The sequence below is a fragment of the Alexandromys fortis genome, unplaced genomic scaffold (genome assembly GCF_014885135.2).
Source record: "Alexandromys fortis isolate MF-2015 unplaced genomic scaffold, M_Fortis_MF-2015_v1.1 scaffold_0, whole genome shotgun sequence".
NCBI classification, from domain to species: Eukaryota; Metazoa; Chordata; class Mammalia; order Rodentia; family Cricetidae; genus Alexandromys; species Alexandromys fortis.
In genome coordinates, this window is record NW_026067949.1 from 13,756,715 (window position 1) to 13,775,095 (window position 18,381).

Below are 18,381 nucleotides of genomic sequence, written 5' to 3' on the forward strand. Positions count from 1 at the left end.
TATTTTCCCATTTAACAGATGCTACACTGCTGCAGACAAATGCATTATTACATTCTGGGAAGACTTATAGCATAAGAGAAAATGTGAAAAAAAGGGGTAGCTGTGTGTGAAGAACTAAATATGGCTATATAAAGAACTCCATAATTAACATACATTGAAGGAGCATGTTAACCAAGAATTATGTTGTATAGAGGACTGTGTTAGGAAACGAATCATATTCATATTAAGACTTTTGAGGTAAAAGCAGTAATTCTAGCACCTACTGAAAAGAGTTTCAGAGATCTAAGAAACAGCTTTGGGTAGATGGGAATAAATGAGAGATATATTCTAATTTTAAAAATGCCATGAAAGTGGGAAGCACTGAGTTTATATCTCATAATTCAATTAAAATCACAAAAAATAGCATATTGGTAGGAGATCTTTTAACTTAAAGTGAAGAGAAACCACTTTGTTATTGCTAGGGTCAGGGTAAATTAATCGGCACCTATTATATTACAGAGGATCCATAGCTCCAAGAGGCAGTCAGTTAGAAGGGGCTGCTAACAAAAGGTTCTTAGTTTTCTTTAGGTAACACATCACTGTGATTAGATGAGCTGCATGGGGCTTCTAGGCCTTTTGTTTGCAAGATCTGTCTTCTTGATCAGCAGAAAGTCTTAGGTGTTAGGGAATCTAGGGTTCTTCATTTGTGTCTTGATAGCACTGTAGTATAGCACACGTCTGATGTAATAGGCTCTTGTTCTCCTTCGTCGTCTGCTGTGTAAAGTGCCTTAGTAAATGATAGGATCTTTTAGAGGCCTGTTGGTCACCAGATATAGTATGTTTTATAATTGAATACTTAACACTTTTTAAAAAAATCTTTGAGAACTGCCTATTAATTCTACTACATGCTCGATGTAGGGAGAGTAAGAGAATACTGGAATGCAAGAGTGCTCTTGACCTAGAGAGGTATTACATCATTCATTCTTTGTGAGTTTGAATCCTGTATTTGGTATATTAGAAAGTGATGCTAGAGAATTGTCCCTGATGATGTTAAAATTTGTTCTGAACGTATTCGGATTGAAATATTTGATTTGATAAATGTTTGGACTGTTCATGGATGAAATAAATTTACAAACTGTTTTATTTTTCTTTTGGTGGTAGTAATTAAGCAAATCCTAATCATGCGACTCTTAAGTAGTCACCAAGATGATAAGCTGAGCTCTTGGCAGGGTGTGATACTACATATGGTTAGTGGGCCACAGCCACTGACTTATGGTTAAGAGTCTGCTGGCTCTACTTCTTATTCATTTCTGCTTGAAGTTTACCGACTCAACTTATAAGAGGGAAGCTGTTTCAGTGCTCCCCCTATCTCTTAGTAGATTTCTAAACTATTCTCTATGTATATCAATAAACTGTGATGACAAAATAGATAGTATGGTATATATGTTTTTCCAGTGGAAGCTCAATGTCATTACATTTGGTGCAGTTCAGAAGCTTTGTATGGCCTGGCTTAGCCAAGCAGAGGAGAAATGTATCTTGTCTAGATGATTTTTAATCCTGAAATGTCAGCCCTGCCTGTTTCCTTTCCCTCATAAGAGTCCCTTGTCATTTCAGTGTGTGACCTTTTCTTTAACTTTTTATTACATGCCTGTAGTTTATGTTCTTTTTTTTTTGTTTGTTTGTTTTTGTTTTCTTGTGCTGAAAAGAGAACCTAGGGCCTTGTGCTAGCTGCTAGGAAGAACTGCACTAGTGATTCACACCCCTAGCCCTGTAGTTTATCTTCTGTGATTTACTGTCTAGAGTGTTGTGATAGTTATTCTTGGGTGGCAAATATGTATGTATCTCTAGATTAAAGCCAACATATCTTATCAGGGAGATTCAGATAAGCATATGAAAACATAGTCTACATTATGCTAATTGGAAATGCCAGTTAGAACAGTGAGGTATGTCATACCCCTTAAAGTTTGGCAGACCCTGAGCATTGACAGTACCAGCTCTTGATAAAGTGTGGAGCACCAGGAACTCATACAGTCCTGGTCGAGTGGACAGTAGTGTAAATACTATTAGAAAGCAGTTTGGCAGTTTCTTACAAAGCTATCAGTCTTCCATGAAGTCCGGTGATTACATCTCTTGGTATTTATCCAGAAGAGTTAGAAAATAATTTATACAAAAACCTACACAGAATTGTTTGTAGCAGCTTCGTTCATGATGGCAAAGCTTAGCAGCCAAGATGTCTTCCAATAGGAAATGGATAGATAAACTGTGGTTCATCCAGACAGTGAAATATTTAACCTAAAAGGAAATGAGCCAGTGCTAAAAAACACAAATCTGTGCATGTGTGCATGAGTGTGTGTCTCTTTCTCTCTCTGTGTGTATACATTACGTACATGATTTAATGTGAGTGTGTACAGGGGCCTGAGGTAGATGTCAGTATCTTTCTCAGTCATTTTGAGACTAGGTCTCTCATGAACCTGGAGCTTACAGGTGCCACTGTACTTGCTGGGCAACAAGCTCCAGGGTCTTCCTGAATCTGTCTCACTAGTTGGGATCATAGGTGCACCCAACGGCTACTTCTTCTTCCTTTTCTTCCTCTTGTTCCTCTTGTTCCTCTTCATCCTCTTCATCCCCTTCTTCTCCTTTGTCCCCTTCTTCCTCTTCCTCTTCCTTCTCCTCCTCTTCTTTTTTCTCCTCCTCCTCCTGCATTCCTCCCCTCCTCCTCCTTCTCTACTTTCTTCTCCTCCCCCTCCTCGTCCCCCTCTTCTCCTTCTCTTTCTCTTCCTCTCCTCTTCTCCTCCCCCCTCCTCCTTCTCCTTCCTTCCTTCCTTCCTTCCTTCCTTCCTTCCTTCCTTCCTTCCTTCCTTCCTTCCTTCCTTCCTTCCTTCCTTCCTTTTTTAAAGCGTGGGTGCTTAGTCCATGTTTATGTAGCACACACAATATTGACTGAGACATCTCTGAGTCCCCAGAGTGGAATCTTCAGTGCATTTTGCTATTCAAAAGAACTCATACTGTGAAGGCTGTATCATAAGGATCTAAACTATGAGAAAAGACAAAACTGAAAACATCAGCAGGTGCCAGGGGTTGGGAATGAGGGATGAACAGGTAGGACACAGGATTTTGGGAGGCAGTCCCACTGCCCTGTATGATATTTTCTCACAGAGATCTGCCTGCCTCTGCCTCTTGAGTGCTGGAATTAAAGACGTGTGCCACCACCACCCGGCGGCACATTGTTTTTTAGACATACTAGATGAATACTGTAGGTAGGGTATGGATGGTATTGGTAGAGTCATAACAGCCTTAGTTCTCGACCTCATGTAATTTCATCACAGTTCCTTTCTCTACTGCAGGGATCTTGTGAAGGCTATGTTAAACATTTAAAAGTTTTGGTTGGCTATTTTTGCTTAGTATGCTGTTTATTGTGTTCAGTAAGTAAACAGTAGTATCTGACAGTGAGTGGACATCATATTAACCCTTAGATGAACATGAAATAGTTGAGTAGAAGTACAGTATTACTAAAGTTGTACTGCCTACTTAGATTTAACTTTAACTATGATGGAATGAGGGATTTATCAATTGATCCAGCTTGGATTTCTAATGCCATGAATAATTTCTTAAAAGGCTTCTCCAAACATTTATTTTTAAAAGCTGTTTAATAAACTGAGCAGTGGTGGTGCACACCTTTAATCCCAGTACTTAGGAGGTAGAGGTAGGTGGACCTCTGAGTTTGAGGCCAGCCTGGTCTACAGAGCAAGTTCCAGGACAGCTAGAGCTACACAGAGAAACACTATCGTGGAAAACAGAAAAAAAAAAAGCCCCCCCCCCAAAAAAAACCACCCAAAGAAGCCAATTAATAAGTAATTCAGTAAACAATTATTTTTGAATGTTTCTGACTGTTCTAGGCAGTGTGGAGAGGAATAATCAAAACAAAGCCTGTGATTTTTGTGGTGGCCTCTCAGTGTGGGAGTAGCAAGGAAATAAAGATGTACATAGTGTGTCCACTGTGATAAAAGGCTGTGGAGAAGAGATTGCAGGGGAGGCTGTTGAGATAGGGACTGGGGAGGAACCTGGGCCTTGGGATGAAGGGAGACCATCCCCTGTGGTTATAATAGGGAGAAATCATGTTGCCAGCAAAGGGAACTGCAAACATGGGCTTCCTTGCCAATGAGAAATTGTTTTTTCTTTTATTCAGAATAGTCTATAGACCTTTCTATAAGCTAGTCTTTCCTTTTTTTCTCTGAACACTGGTTGTCCTGGCATTAGCTGTGTAACCCAGACATGTGGCACTCCTCCTTCTATGCCTCTGGAGTATTGGGATTATAGGCATGTATGGTCATGCCTGGTCCAATTTTATCAGTTTATGCGTTTTCCGTGTTCTCTTAATTTTATTATCCTGAGACTTTCTAAAGCCTGGACAGCTCTTACTGGTACTGTCTCTTAGGCAATTTAACTATAAAACCCATGTAATCAGAGTGAGCAGTATTGGTCTATATATATCTATTCCATATCACTTGTAACAAATTCCGTCACCCTATATGAGCAAACTATATGCATATAAACTCAGTCTGTTGGAGCTGATTACACATCATGTAGATCTTGATTCTAATTGTTGTTTTGGAGTGCGAAAGCTTACCTTTTACTTTGAGCTTGCCCATAAACTACATATGAATTTGAACTCAAATACATATAAATGTTCTGGTCGCCTCATGAATTGAAATCATAATTGAACATTATTACTCCCCCCCTCCAAATTTTTAGGTTTTAGCAAATCTTAGTATTTTGAATATTTGACATTTTGGTTGTGAGTCCTTTCTTTAATGACTGAATTGTCTCTTCACCCCTGAGTGTGTTTTGACGGGGGTCTTATTGTGTAGTTCTGTCTTGCTGGAGTTTATTATATAGACCAGGCTGGCCTCCAAGTCACAGAGATCCACCTGTCTCTGCCTCCCGAGTGCTGGGATTAAAGATATATGCCACCACAACTGGTTTAAGCATGTATTGTTTTTTTTCTAGTCTCTTTTTGTATTGTTTTTAAAAATGTGTATAGGTGTTTTGCCTGCATGTTTCTCTGTCCATTACTTGAGTGTTTGTTTTCTGCATAGGTTAGATGAAGGCATCAGAAGCTCTGGAACTGGTGTTACAGATGCTTGTGAACTGGCATGAGGGTGGTGGGACTTGAACCCAGGTTCTCTGGAAGAACAACAAATGGTCTTAACCACTGAGCTACATGTGACATAAAATTGCATTTCCCACCTTCTATAGTTTCCTTTTCTCTTCTACTTTCTTTCAGCACTAAAGAAATTAAAATTAGTTTTAAATAAAAAAATATTAAAATGTTAAATTTCTGGATATTTTCCAGATTGTAAACTGGAACATGTAGATGTTTGGGTGTGAATTATCTTTTAGAAAATAAAATACCTTATGATTCTCAGGTACTTTGTAATTATTTTTTATAAATACCAAATTAGATGTTCTTTTATTACTACAGTAGACTTTAGAAAGCATCTGTCCTCTTTGCTTTATTTTAGAGATTAGTGAGATAACTGAGACCATTGTGATTTGTGCACAGTTGACAATTCACAGCAGGACCAGAAGTGTTGGTGTGATAATCACTCTGTGGCAGTATCTGTTTAGTAAATAAATTATATTATCCTTAACGGCGCTGCATCTAGGAATGCATCTGGTTCTGCTGATACTATAATTTTAAATGATACTGTTTTAATTATTTAGTAAAATAATGACAGTAAGTTTGCCAACTTTACAGTTTACCAGTCAGCCATAGAGGATGTGAGTAAAAAAGCTCAGTGCTATCCCATTAAGGTGTGTAGGCTTTTGTTTCATAGCATCAGAAGGGACCTTTCATCCACCTGGCCTTAAGTCCTTGAAGACCCTCACATGACATTTGCCTTCTTAGTAGTTCTTCATTTTTTATTGTGTTAGTCTATCTCTTTTTAGTTGTGGGATGAAACACAATAGCTCGTGCATGCCAGGCTTTAGCCTTAGTCTTTTAATTTTTGAACAACTTTCATATGATGTTTAGTTTGTCTTCCATTTGGGAGGTGTGTATCCAACAAAAAAATATTAAGGAATACATGAGAAATAAGATTTGAAGAAAATTTCCTTTAAAAATCTTGTAGACCTAAAAATGTGCACATTTGAAAAGCTAGATAGACTCTTGGATCATCATGAATTGAAAGCTGTTCTACAGTTCCCTTCCTTACTTGTTTCTAATGCGTCTCTAACCTTCTACTTTAATTCAGCCGGGTTCTACAAAAGTAACACCATCTATTTCCTGATAATTTTTTCTTCTTATTATGAAGAAATCTCTTTTTCTTTAGAAATATTAGATAAATTGAAATCTTGAAAGATAAAGTGTTAGATAAATTGAGATATTGTTGCCTATTGTTAGTTATATTTTTTCTACTCAACTTTGTTTATTATATTTTTTATATTAGAATTTATTTTGGTAAGACAAAAGATCTTGGCTTTAGTCTGAAGTCTGATTCTTTTGTTTGTTTTCCTTCTTGATTTCATCTATCTGTAGGCTGCATCCTAGTATGGCAAGTTAGTAATTGTCTTCTGCTCTGTTTTAGATCCCTGTATATCACTGAGCCCACCGTGCTTCACTGAAGAAGACAGATTTAGTCTGGAAGCGCTTCAGACAATCCATAAACAGATGGATGATGACAAAGACGGTGGGATAGAAGTGGACGAGAGTGATGAAGTAGGTGGAGCTCCTCTTCCTGACTTCTCTTTCAATCTCCAGTTTTCCTCTGATTCCTTTAGGACTCAGCCCATTTTTCACTAGTTTTCAATGCCTTTGACTTTTCTCTTTTTTTAAGCTTTAATTTTGCTTATTGTATTTACATGACCTTTCTGAATTTCTTTGCTACTTGTGTTTCTCACCAACCCTCTTCCTCCTTTCCCTCTCCTTTCCAATGTAATTGTGACTTCACAGATTGGTAGTTTGAGATGTCAGTGTGAAATATTACGCAGGCTAGCCTCAAATCCTAGGTTCAAGCAGTGTTTTTAGACACTCACAATGCCCCTCCCTCTGCTTCCTAGTTACATAAACATCTCATAGCCATGGGTTTATCAAACACACATCCTTTTCTGACTGTGTCACTACCCAATACTGCTATGAAGATTGCTCTGAAATGGTGTGTTAATGACAGTTTATTGCAAATTCTGTGGGTTAACTGGGCAGTGTTTTTCTACTGTCGGGATGGGTGGTCACTGTGGCAGTTGGCATATATTTGTGAGCTGCTGTGATGGTATCTTACCTGTCATGTTTTCTCTTTATGTCTGTCATCCAGGAGTCTAGGTGAGGGTTTATTACTGCCTGGCAGCTGACTTCTGAGTGGTAGGATTCCAGGAAGTTCCTGTGTATGAATGCTTATCATGACTCTGGTTGCCAGAATTTGCTGGTCAGATTGGTAGAGGCAAGTTCTGTCACTTAGCACAGTCTAAGTGGGAAAGGATTATTGCTGCTTCATGGTGACATCGTGCCTGGAAGAGCAGATTTATAGCATGTAGTATCTACCACAGTTGGGTAAAACTACCACACGTAAGACTTTTCTCTTCCAGAGGCTTGCACAGCACTTAGACCGTGAACACTAGCTAGTGGAGAGGAAGTTTCCAGGTTAGTTCCAGGGTGATTTTTCTGTGTCCTCTCTTGTGAAGTCTTAAGTAGTAGGGCCTATTTATGGTGGGCAACCAAGAGTAAAACCAGCATCGTGTGTTGTTTTGGGGGCCTGTGTGACCTCCCTGACAAACTACTTGTAAGGAAGTTACCTCATACCCAGCATTGAGAATTTTGATAATTAATGATGCCTTCTGGGAATATCATTGTCAACTCTTTAGGGTACCCCAGTTCATAAACGCCTATGTTTAAAAAATAGAGCTTAGGATTTTGTCAGTATAAAGTTTATAGAAAGTAATAACTTCTGTTTTTTGTTTCTAATACTGATGTTTAAATTCGAATGCAGTATGCCTTTCTACTTTACTATTACTTAAAAAAAATTTAGATGTTCCCTGTTCAGTATGGTAGCCACTAGACACATTTAGTTTTTGAATTTTGAGATTGAGGTACACTATTAACTGTAAAATACATGTAAAAATATGAATATGTAAGGAAAATAAAGTATAAATTTTTAAATATTGGAGGCTTGGGAGAATGCTTAGTTCATAAAATGTTTGTTGTACAAACATGAAGGACCTAAGTTCAGGTGCCCAGAATATAAAAAAGCTGAGCATGTGGGGCATGCTTGTAATCTCAGTGCTGGGGGTAGAGGCAGCTTGATTTGGGGGCTTGCTGTCCAGCCTGTCTAGCTGAATTGGTGAATTCCAGATTCAGTGATATAGCCTGTCTCAAACAATAAGTTGGTGACTGATTGAACAAGGTACCTGACACTACTGAGCTCTGGCCTTCATCCATACATTGCACACAAATATGTACATATACACACAAAATATTAATGACATGTGTAAGGTGATAGTGTTTTGGACAGACTAGTGACATCAAATGCAGTATTGCAGTTAACTTATTTTTGTTTAATGTGACTTTTAGAAAATTTAAATGTGTGGTGATATGGGATTCCCCTCTGTATGCTGTGAATACCATTGGTTAATAAAGAAACTGGCTTGGCCTGATAGGGTAGAACAGAGCTAGGTGGGGTGGGGGACACTAAACTGAATGCTGGGAGAAGGAAGGTGGAAGGAAGGCTGAGTCAAGGGAGACGCCATGGAGCTGCAGCCAGAAACAGACATGCTGAAACCTTGCCAGTAAGCCACGAGCCTCGTGGTAAAATATAAAATAATGGGCTAATTCTAGATGTAAGAGCTAGCTAGCAATATGATTAAGTAATTGCCCAAGCAGCTATTTAATTAATACAGTTTTTGTGTGATTATTTCGGGAGTCTGGGTACCGGGAAACGAACAAGTGGCCTCCTTACTACAGTGTAGTGATATTTTTTGTTTGTGCTTTAACAAATAAAGCTTACCCGAGGATCAGAGTGTAGAGCTACCCACTAGTTAACCATAGAGGCTAGGCAGTGGTGACACACAACTTTAATCCCAGCATTTGGGAGGCAGAGGCAGATAGATTTCTTTAAATTCAAGGCTGCCCTGGAGTACACAAGATTGAATCTGTCTAGGAAAGAAACAGAGCTCACACAAAGGTGGTCCCAGCACTTAGGATCATATGCCTTTAATCCCAGCACTAGGGAGGAGGAGACAGGAGCGATAGGGCTGGCTGGAGAAAGGACTATAAGGTGGGAGGAGCTCAAGGCATTCAGTCTGAGGACTTGGAGAGATAGGCTACATCATTTGGTCTAAGGATTTTGTAGAGGTAAGAACTAGTGACTGGCTACTCTGCTTCTCTGATCTTTGAGCTTTCACTCCCTAATATTGGACTCCGGGTTTTTATTAAAAAGACCAATTAGAATTCACACTACATAAATGTATAGATCCGTTTTGTTCTGACTGTACTAGTTTTAGAGGGCCTTAAAGAATGACTTGTTAATTCTGAAGTTCTTGTGCTAGTTCAGTTTTATTATTGTGTTTTTAAAATTTAAAGTATCTCATTAAAATGTAAATAATTCTATAATAGGGCCTCAGTTAGCCATAGTCAGGGGATTTCATGAGTTTAATGGGAAAGCATAGTAAAACAAAATTAAAGTATATGGATTTCTTGCAATTTGGGAGTTGTAATGGCACTTTAAAAAACATTTAGAGTATTTAGCAGTTTAAAATGCTGACTGAAAACTATTCTTCTCTTCAGTGCTTTCTTGTTTTGTATTTTGATCATATGAGAAAGCATTTATCTATCGAGTGTGTGTCTTAGGGTTTCTCTTGCTGTGAAGAGATACTGTGATCACAGCAACTCTTATAAAGGGAAACATTTAATAGGGTGGTTTATAGTTTCAGAAGTTCAGTCCATTATCTCCCATGGTGTGACATGGCAGCGTGGAGGCAGACGTGGTGTAGAAGAAAGAGCTGAGAGTTCTACATTTTGTTCTGCAGGTAACAGGAAGTGAACTGAGTCCCACACAGGGTGTAGTTTGAGCATATGAGACCTCAAAGCTCTCTCCCACAGTGACACACTTCCTCCAACAAGCCCACACTTCCTAATAGACCAAGCATTCAAATACATGAGTCTGTGAGGGACATACCTATTCAAATTACCAAGAGAAGGATCAGTAACACAGAGTCTCACAGGCTTTTTATTTTTTAATGTGTGTGTGTCCTGTGTGTCACATGTACTGCTGTGTGTTCGAGTGTCTGGTGCCCATAGAGGCAGGAAGAGGGCACTAGGTACCCTGAAATTAGAGTCAAAGTTGGTTGTAAGCTGCCATGTGGGTGCTGGGGATTGAACTCAGGTTCCTCTGCAAGAAAAGCAAGTGCTCGAACTGCTGAAGCATCTCTTCAGCCTGAAGGTCACCGTTTCTGTATTTAAAGTGATTGTTCATTTCTTTCTTCTAGCCTGTTTGTTGGAACTTATTAGATATTGTCCACCTGATACTCTGGGTGGTGGTCAGGAAAATGAATGGGAAGATTTCTGGACTATCAGGGCCACCTTAGATACTGCTAACCACAACTTGTTCTGTATTCTGCTAACCAGAATTGTTCAGTAGGACGTTTCTTCACAGGATTAGAAAACATTGAAGTAGTAAAATTATGTTAGTTCACATTTGTTCTTAAAACAAAGATGTCTTATTGAATATAAATATTAGGAGAACTTAGAAATAATATTGGTAAATCACTCGGTGATCCGATAGGAGTGAAAGTAAAGAGCTATAAGGAAGCTGACAGTAGTTCTGCCTACCTGTACTGTGTTTTCTTGCTGCTGCTCTATCATTATAGTAAGAAACTTCAGTGAATAATACCTCTATTTAAATAATATGTATTAGATAATAAATAGGTGCATATGAACCACTTACAATGTGAAACTTAAAAATGAGACACAATTAAACTCCTTTCTTTCCAGCTGTGTTAGACTGCATACCCCTCTGTGCGATTTGAACAGCTCAATTTGGAGGTCTTTGCACTAACAAATTCTAAAAACAAGTTCATGCTATATGCTTCATGGTTCATTCTGTACTTTATAAGAACAGACAATTCTGAGACTCTTAAGGAAGTGCATTCAAGGCATGAAATCAAACTTTTTAAGGCGTGATGTGTGATTAAAAGTTACGAGTAGTGTTTTGTAATGAGTGGTGACTCTAAATTACATTTACGAGTGTGTTAGTATAATTTGTTTGAATGGTGATCATCTGGCATTCTTCTAAAAGGAAAGGCGGTCAAAAGCGATTCACCGAAAGTAAGTAAAAGATATTTTGCTGCTTGGTTAATAAAATTATTGATAGTTATTCTGGGTTCTTTTTTTAACTGTGGGACTAGACATATCTATGAAGTTACATGTGGAATAGCATTTAACATTTACTATTTTTTTTACAGTATAAGCACTTAGTACTAAAGTGTTATAGGAACACTATGAGCAAAGAATATGCTGTTATTATCTGACTCGGATATATTGGAGAGGTTGGGTCATATGGCATGGTCATTGGCTTATAAGTCATAGAACGAGGTTTTTAAATTCAACCTGAGTACATAACTAATGTTCTTGGATCATAGTTTGTGTTGTTTTTCTCTGACTATGTGTATCATTAATTTATAAAAAATAGATGAAAAGGGAATTGTCACAGTGGGGAGAAACAACAGAACAAAGACTGCTTTCTAGAAAACCAACATTAGCTAGATAACAAGAGTTCTTGAGCAGTGCCCAGCCCTGCTGAGTCAGAAGTCTGGGCTGGAACTAAACGATTTGCACCAAGTTCTTTGATGATGAAGTTTGAGGGTCATTTTATGACATGAATAAAAGATAAAGAAACACTTTATCTTAACTTTGTGCTAACGCAATATATTTACATATCTCACTTTTTCTCTATTGAAGCTCTGAAAAAACAGTTCAGGACCCAGTCTCCTGCCTTTGTGGTTAATGTCTTTGTATTTGTGGAACATGCTCTGCCGTCTTAAGCAGTGCTTAGGTCTGACTACTGTGAAGGTCTGACAGAAGACCCCATGTCCCCCTTGAACTTGGTGATTTTGTTTTTGTCAAATTCCACCTTCAGTTTTTCTTTGTATTTTCCATAAGAAAATATGTACATACAATTAATAGAGAAAAGAGATAAGTTTATATTTTCTGGAGAAAATTTCTTTGTTATTTTTGAAGAAAGATGGTTATAACCTAGATGATTAAGAACCATTGTGTAAGTAAATGACTCAGGTCTTAATAAAATGTTATGGTATTTTTTAGTTATATCTAGACATTTTAATTTAATCTGTGAAATTCCTACTCTGTTCTAGCGTTTAGTTGAGTACTCAGCCTCTTATGTGTTACTGTGATAGCTGTAGAACTCGTTTACTGAGCTTTCTTCTTTATCTTTGGGATTCCAGCTCATTTACCATCTACTTTTCAGCAAATGACAGAGAACTGATGCTCTGTCAGTTTTCTTCAGGGATGCAGCTTCTGGAGTCCGCCTATGCTTCAGTGGATGGCCCTCGCCCACACACATGCTGGTAGCAGATGGGTGGATCCAGTGTCCCAAAGACAACATGAAGCTGGGAGAGAAAAGTGATAGAAAAAGTATTTGGATGGAGTTGGAGGGGGAAGGAATTGGGGGTGGATTAGATCAAGCATATTATACATATGAATGTCATTCTCAAACTACATATTAAAAAAAGAGAGAGAACTGATTTCCCAAAGCATTTATTACTGCGTATCTATGTGTCCTTCAAAGCATCACTGTAGGAGTGAAAAGATTCTTTGTAACCCTACCATTTGTTTCTGTTTATGCTATCTTTACTCTTCCATACAATTCTGATTTATCACAGTAGGCTCTGTCTTGAGACCGTATTTGTTATAGGCCATTTAAGAAATCCCTTTAGTGTTTAATAGTTAATAACACTTACGTGTAGACTAAGTTGGCCCTTCTGGTTAACTAGGAACATAAACACCATTATATGTATAGTTTTTATGGAACAATAAGCTTAAAGTGGTATATTCAAACTCAGAAAGAGTAAATCTGAGATCTGTCAAAGAATCAAGAACTTGGACAGTCATAGTATGGCATCAGAGAACAGTAAAACATTCAGCTCAGTACATGTGCCTTTCTAGGCATGACCACAACCTTGCTCTAACTAGGAAATATTGTCTTGCTGCCTTTCAGGTTCTTTCAATTTTACCTAAAATACATGCTAATTATACATTTTCATTTAAAAAATAATGACATTCCTGTTCTATTAATTTTTAATTTCCTTCAACAAGAATTTCCCACTAATAATGCTACAGACTCGCAGGGGTAGAGGTGTGGGAGTGAGTCAGGGCTGTGCATCTGGCCATGGCAGTTGCAGCCTGTCTGGACTGCTGGTCTTGTTCCTCTCCTCCCCCTCTGAGGATGCTCAGGACCACAGCATGGCACTGCATTTACAGAACATACTTCTGGAGAGCTTAGCACACTTTCACATATTGTTTCATTTTCTAGATGTCTGAATTTGAGTGTATACAGAACATATTCTATGAATGAAATACAATGATGTCTTAGAGTAATATTATCACTAATAGTGGCCATATAGATTTTCAGTCAGACTAGGATATTTTTAAGAGTGAAAAACAATACTGTTAATTATAGTAAGACTGCAGGTCTAAAGAGAGCCTTCCTCAGGCTAGGGCCATGTTACTTTATTCACTATACGGCTAATTGTAATTCTGCTTTCTGTTATACTTAATTTTTCAGTGTTTGTTTCTTTCTTGTTATCATAAATTAGTCTGAATATTAAGTCAAGCTCTTCACTATTTGAATTTATATGATTACGCAGACCCTTTTCATGTGGTTCAGTTTTCTTTAGTAACATGAAAGACCGGCATAGAAAGTTAATTGTGTGTGGCGGCTTATCTGTGCATGTGTGCAGGTGCACATCCATCTGTGTGACTGTATGTTTACAGGATAACCTTGGATATCGTTTCTCAGAAGCCATCCACTTTGTTTTTGTTTTGAAACAATATGTCTCATTGACCTAGAGCTCATCAATTAGGCGAGGCTGGCTGGCTGGCACCAGAGAGATGCTTATTTCCTTCTTCCCAGCATCAGGACTTTCACAGTTGCAGGCTACCGTGTGTGTGTGGCTTTGTTATGTGGGTTCTGGAGACTGAACTCAGGTACTTGTGCTTCTCATACCTCAGGAAGTTTACATTCTTTTCCCTTCTAAAAGTTGTTATTTTTAGATATTTAGAGGTAATAAAGCTGCATAATGTTTTCTAGAGTAAAACACTACTCATTAACTCTTTTGTTGATTTTATAATTTGTTGTTTCTTAGATTCCCCAAATTAATTTTTTTCTTGCTAAAATTGTCTCATCTTTATTGAGGTCTAATTTGGTATACTTATGTTTATACACACACAAATATGCAGAATGATTTGATGCACCTTATAAATATGTCCTAACATTTCATTAAAATACTATTTAGAAAGGTATAGTGATTTTTTTTAATGTTTTGATTTTTGTTTTATGCTTTTTTTTTTTAACTTTCCTTTCCCTGGTCCCAGAAGAGTTTAATAAATGTGATTGATACTTGATCATTCAGTTAAACATAATACATTTAATATTTTGATGTTCCTATTTAAATGTAGTACTATGTTAAGTATAGAAAAATGTGGAAATAGGTATAAATATCAGTGAACTTACCTTCTAGTTGATCACATGCTGTCATAACTGTATAATAAAAGGTACATTCTGGCAAATTATTTACTAGGAATTTGAATCAACCTTGGAAATGTCCTGTTTTAGGGGAGTTAATATCTGTTAGGGAGTGTCAAACAAAGCTTGGTATGTACCCTATGTTGGACCTTGTGAAATTAATGGCTGTAGTGTTCACAGACTTGGCTGAGATGTAGGACGTTTTGTGATGTGGAATCAGGATATAGTGGTAGAGGGAGAGTGATGTGCCAGGTTTTCCTAGGGAAAGGGGGTAGTGTGTCAGGAGTGTTAGATTGTGAGACCAGAACTGCAGAGAGCAGGATGTTACCTCTCCAGTTTTCCATCTGCTTCTCTAGGTTTTTACACCTTCAGTGCATGTACTCTGCAGGATTTTTGTTATTAGGCTTCTTTTCTTTCTTTTTCTAGGTTTTAGAAGTTTAATGCAAGCTCATAGATTTTATTATTCCTTCGTTTGTATTACATTTGGACTTCTCTCTAAAACAGTGACTTTCAGCCTTTCTAAAGCTATGACCCTTTAATGCAGTTCCTCATGTTGTGGCAATCCCCAACCATAAAGTTATTTTCATTGCTTCTCCATACCGGTAATTTTGCTACTGTTATGAATCATAATGTAAATATCCAATATACAATATATATGATAGGCGACTCCTGTGAAAGGGTCATTTGACCCTTCCCCAAGTGGTCATAACCCATAGGTTGAGAACCATTACTCTAGAATATTCTCCTTACATTTGATCTTGTAGTATTTCCAGCTCCTGTTTTAGATGCTAGCAAAGCACGTTAATTTCTGTCATTTTCCCCTTTTAGAAAGTCTTAGGCTGACTCAGTTAATAGCTGAAAGAAAATATTTCTTATAGTCTTGGTTGTGAGACCAATCTTTAACTGCTGAGCCATCTCTCCAGTCAGCCCAGTCTACAGAGTGATTTCCAGGACAGCTAGGGCTACACAGAGAAACCCTGTCTTGAAAAACCAAAAAACAGAAAACGTTTCTTGTTCTCTTTTAAAAGGGCAGTTTTCTCATCTGCTTTATCAGCTTACTTAGGTTTCCTCTCATGTTGCAGTCTCATCTTTGCCTTCTAAATTATCTGAGCTACTAAGTTTATTATTATTTCATTTATAGGTGCCCTTACCATTGCTAGTCTTCCTTTTAAATCTATCCTGACTGTTACTGCTTGGCAAAAAAATTTTAGAGCATTATACTTTGTTCTTTTCCCTCCTGTTTAAAAACTTCTGTCATACCCCTTTGGATGTCAGTGTGGTGATTTCTCAGAAAATTAGGGAACAACCGCCCTCAAGATCCAGTAATACCACTTTTGGGTATATATCCGAAAGATGCTCAATCGTGCCACAAGGACATGTGCTCAACTATGTTCATAGAAGCTTTGTTTGTCATAGCCAGAACCTGGAAACAACCTAAATGCCCCTCGACTGAAGAATGGATAAGAAAAATGTGGTAAATTACACAATGGAGTACTACACAGCAGAAAAAAATAACGACAGCTTGAATTTTGCAGGAAAATGGATGGAGCTAGAAAACATTATTTTGAGTGAGGTAAACCAGACACAGAAAGACAATTATCACATGTACTCACTCACAGGTGGTTTTTAAACAGAAAACAAAGAAAGCCAGCCTACAAACCACAATCCCAGAGAATTTAGACAACAATGAGGACATTAAGACTTAATAGATCTAGTCAACATGGGAAGTAGAAAGTAGAAAAAGACAAGATCTCCTGAGTAAATTGGGAGCATGGGGACCTTGGGGGAGGATTGAAGGAGGGAGGGGAGAGTCAGGGAGAGGAGCAGAGAAAAATGTAGAGCTCAATAAATATCAATAAGAAATGTAAAAAAACAAAAGCAACTTCTGTCAGATCTCCATAGTCCAGTGGTCTCAAACTTTGTTATGTAATTGCTTATGCATCATTGGGTGGTAATTTTTCTCTAACTGTGCATTCAGATCTTATTTACCACACTTTGTGATGTGTTTAAAACCTGCCAGTGATCCTGACTAAAGATGTTAGGATTGTCTCATTGCCAGAGGCCATATAGATATTAAAAATACACGGATGGCATTTGTGTCCATAAACTGTCTTCTTTCTGTGTATTGTGCATTCTATTTGTGTTCTTCGCAAATCAGTGCCTCTCCTCCTATTCTTGTCTCTCCAGTAGTTGTATTTCCCATTTTCTCCTGAAACCTTCTCATGTGCCTTAAAACTTCCATTACTTTTCCTTTTTTGCAAACAACAAAATAAAAAGTGTTGAATCAAATTTTCCCTTTTGCTCTTTGGCCTATCTCGGTCTCTTTTGAGTATAACAAAATCTCTCCAGGAGGACAGATATATTCTTTTCCTTGTGTTTTGTTATGAATCCTCCTAGACTTTTGCCGTTGTTACTCGGTACAGCCCCTTCTCATGATGTTTGCTGGTGTTGCTTTGCAGGGGCTAATTCTCATCTTCACATTTCAGCATCATGTCCAAAATGCATTCATTTAAATTAAAGCACTTTGTTTTCACTTGGTTCTCTCAACTTAATGTCTATTATTCATTATATTGGCTACTTCTTTTCAGTTTCTTTGCCGATTTCTTTATTATTTCCTTGTTCCTATATATATATATTTTTTTTTTGCCTATTTATATCACCTCTTGGATATCTTTCCTAGCTTCAAGGCTTTTTATCTTCCCTTATAGGCATCCTGAACGTGAGATTTATGTGTTCACTTGAAGCAATATTTCCATCCGGATACATAATAGTCTTTTTTTTTTTAAACCATAACTGTTTAAAATTGTGTCCTAATTTTCTGCTTCATTAGCCTTCTCCTTTGTTGACCTTGTTTCTTATAATGCACGCTGCTTTCTCAGTGACAGGAATTAGCAGTAACTTGTAGGACCTTGTTTGTTCAAAGACAGAATGTGATCTATTTCCACCCCTGGCTCTCTACAACTTAAGAGTCCCAGGATCAAAGTGAAGCAGTATTAGTCATTTTGTATTGAAGCTTTTGTACTGATTGTAGTCCACATATTTATGACATGAAACAAATCTAATTCCATAGAAATTAAAAAATTTCTTAACTAAATACCGGTCTTCTCATCTATAAAACCATATAGCTTCTAGAAATATGAGAAAAACTATTTATCCTCATCATTAAATATGCAAAATATTATTCTTGGATACTTGGATACAGTAATAGAAAATGGACTAAAACAAACTGTTCATTGGATGGAGGCTCTTGTCTGTTCCTTGATACCTCAAGCAGTACCTGATTTAGTTCTATGGTATTCGTGGGGTTATCAAGAAGTTTCTAGTGGACCCAGGTAATACCTTTCTCTATTAGAAATTAAGAGAGCATGAAAATGTGTATCATGGGGCTCTGATAAATTTGTTGTTCTATTTTGAAAAAAACATTTTGTATATGATAATTATCTAGACCCTGCATTAAAAATACCCTAAAGTTATTAGTTATATTATATTGATATAATTTTATGTTACTTAACTGTTGAAAGTTTCTGATTTTTTAAAATTTAAAGTAAAGATATGTTATTTTTAATTTTACATTAATCCTAATGAGTCTTCTGTGGGGCAGTTGACATAGTCACAGCTTTTTACTTTTGTAATGTTACAGTAGAAACTTGAA

At 37.5% G+C, this 18,381-nt stretch overlaps 1 protein-coding gene across 1 annotated transcript in view; it reads left to right on the forward strand.

Moving 5' to 3' along the window:
• Positions 1-18,381, forward strand: part of Stim2 (stromal interaction molecule 2) — a 121,141-nt gene that overhangs the window by 40,461 nt on the left and 62,299 nt on the right. The window contains exon 2 of the mRNA XM_050150218.1: positions 6,567-6,697. Within this exon, the coding sequence (XP_050006175.1) occupies positions 6,567-6,697 (131 nt within the window). The remainder of the gene's footprint in view (positions 1-6,566; positions 6,698-18,381) is intronic.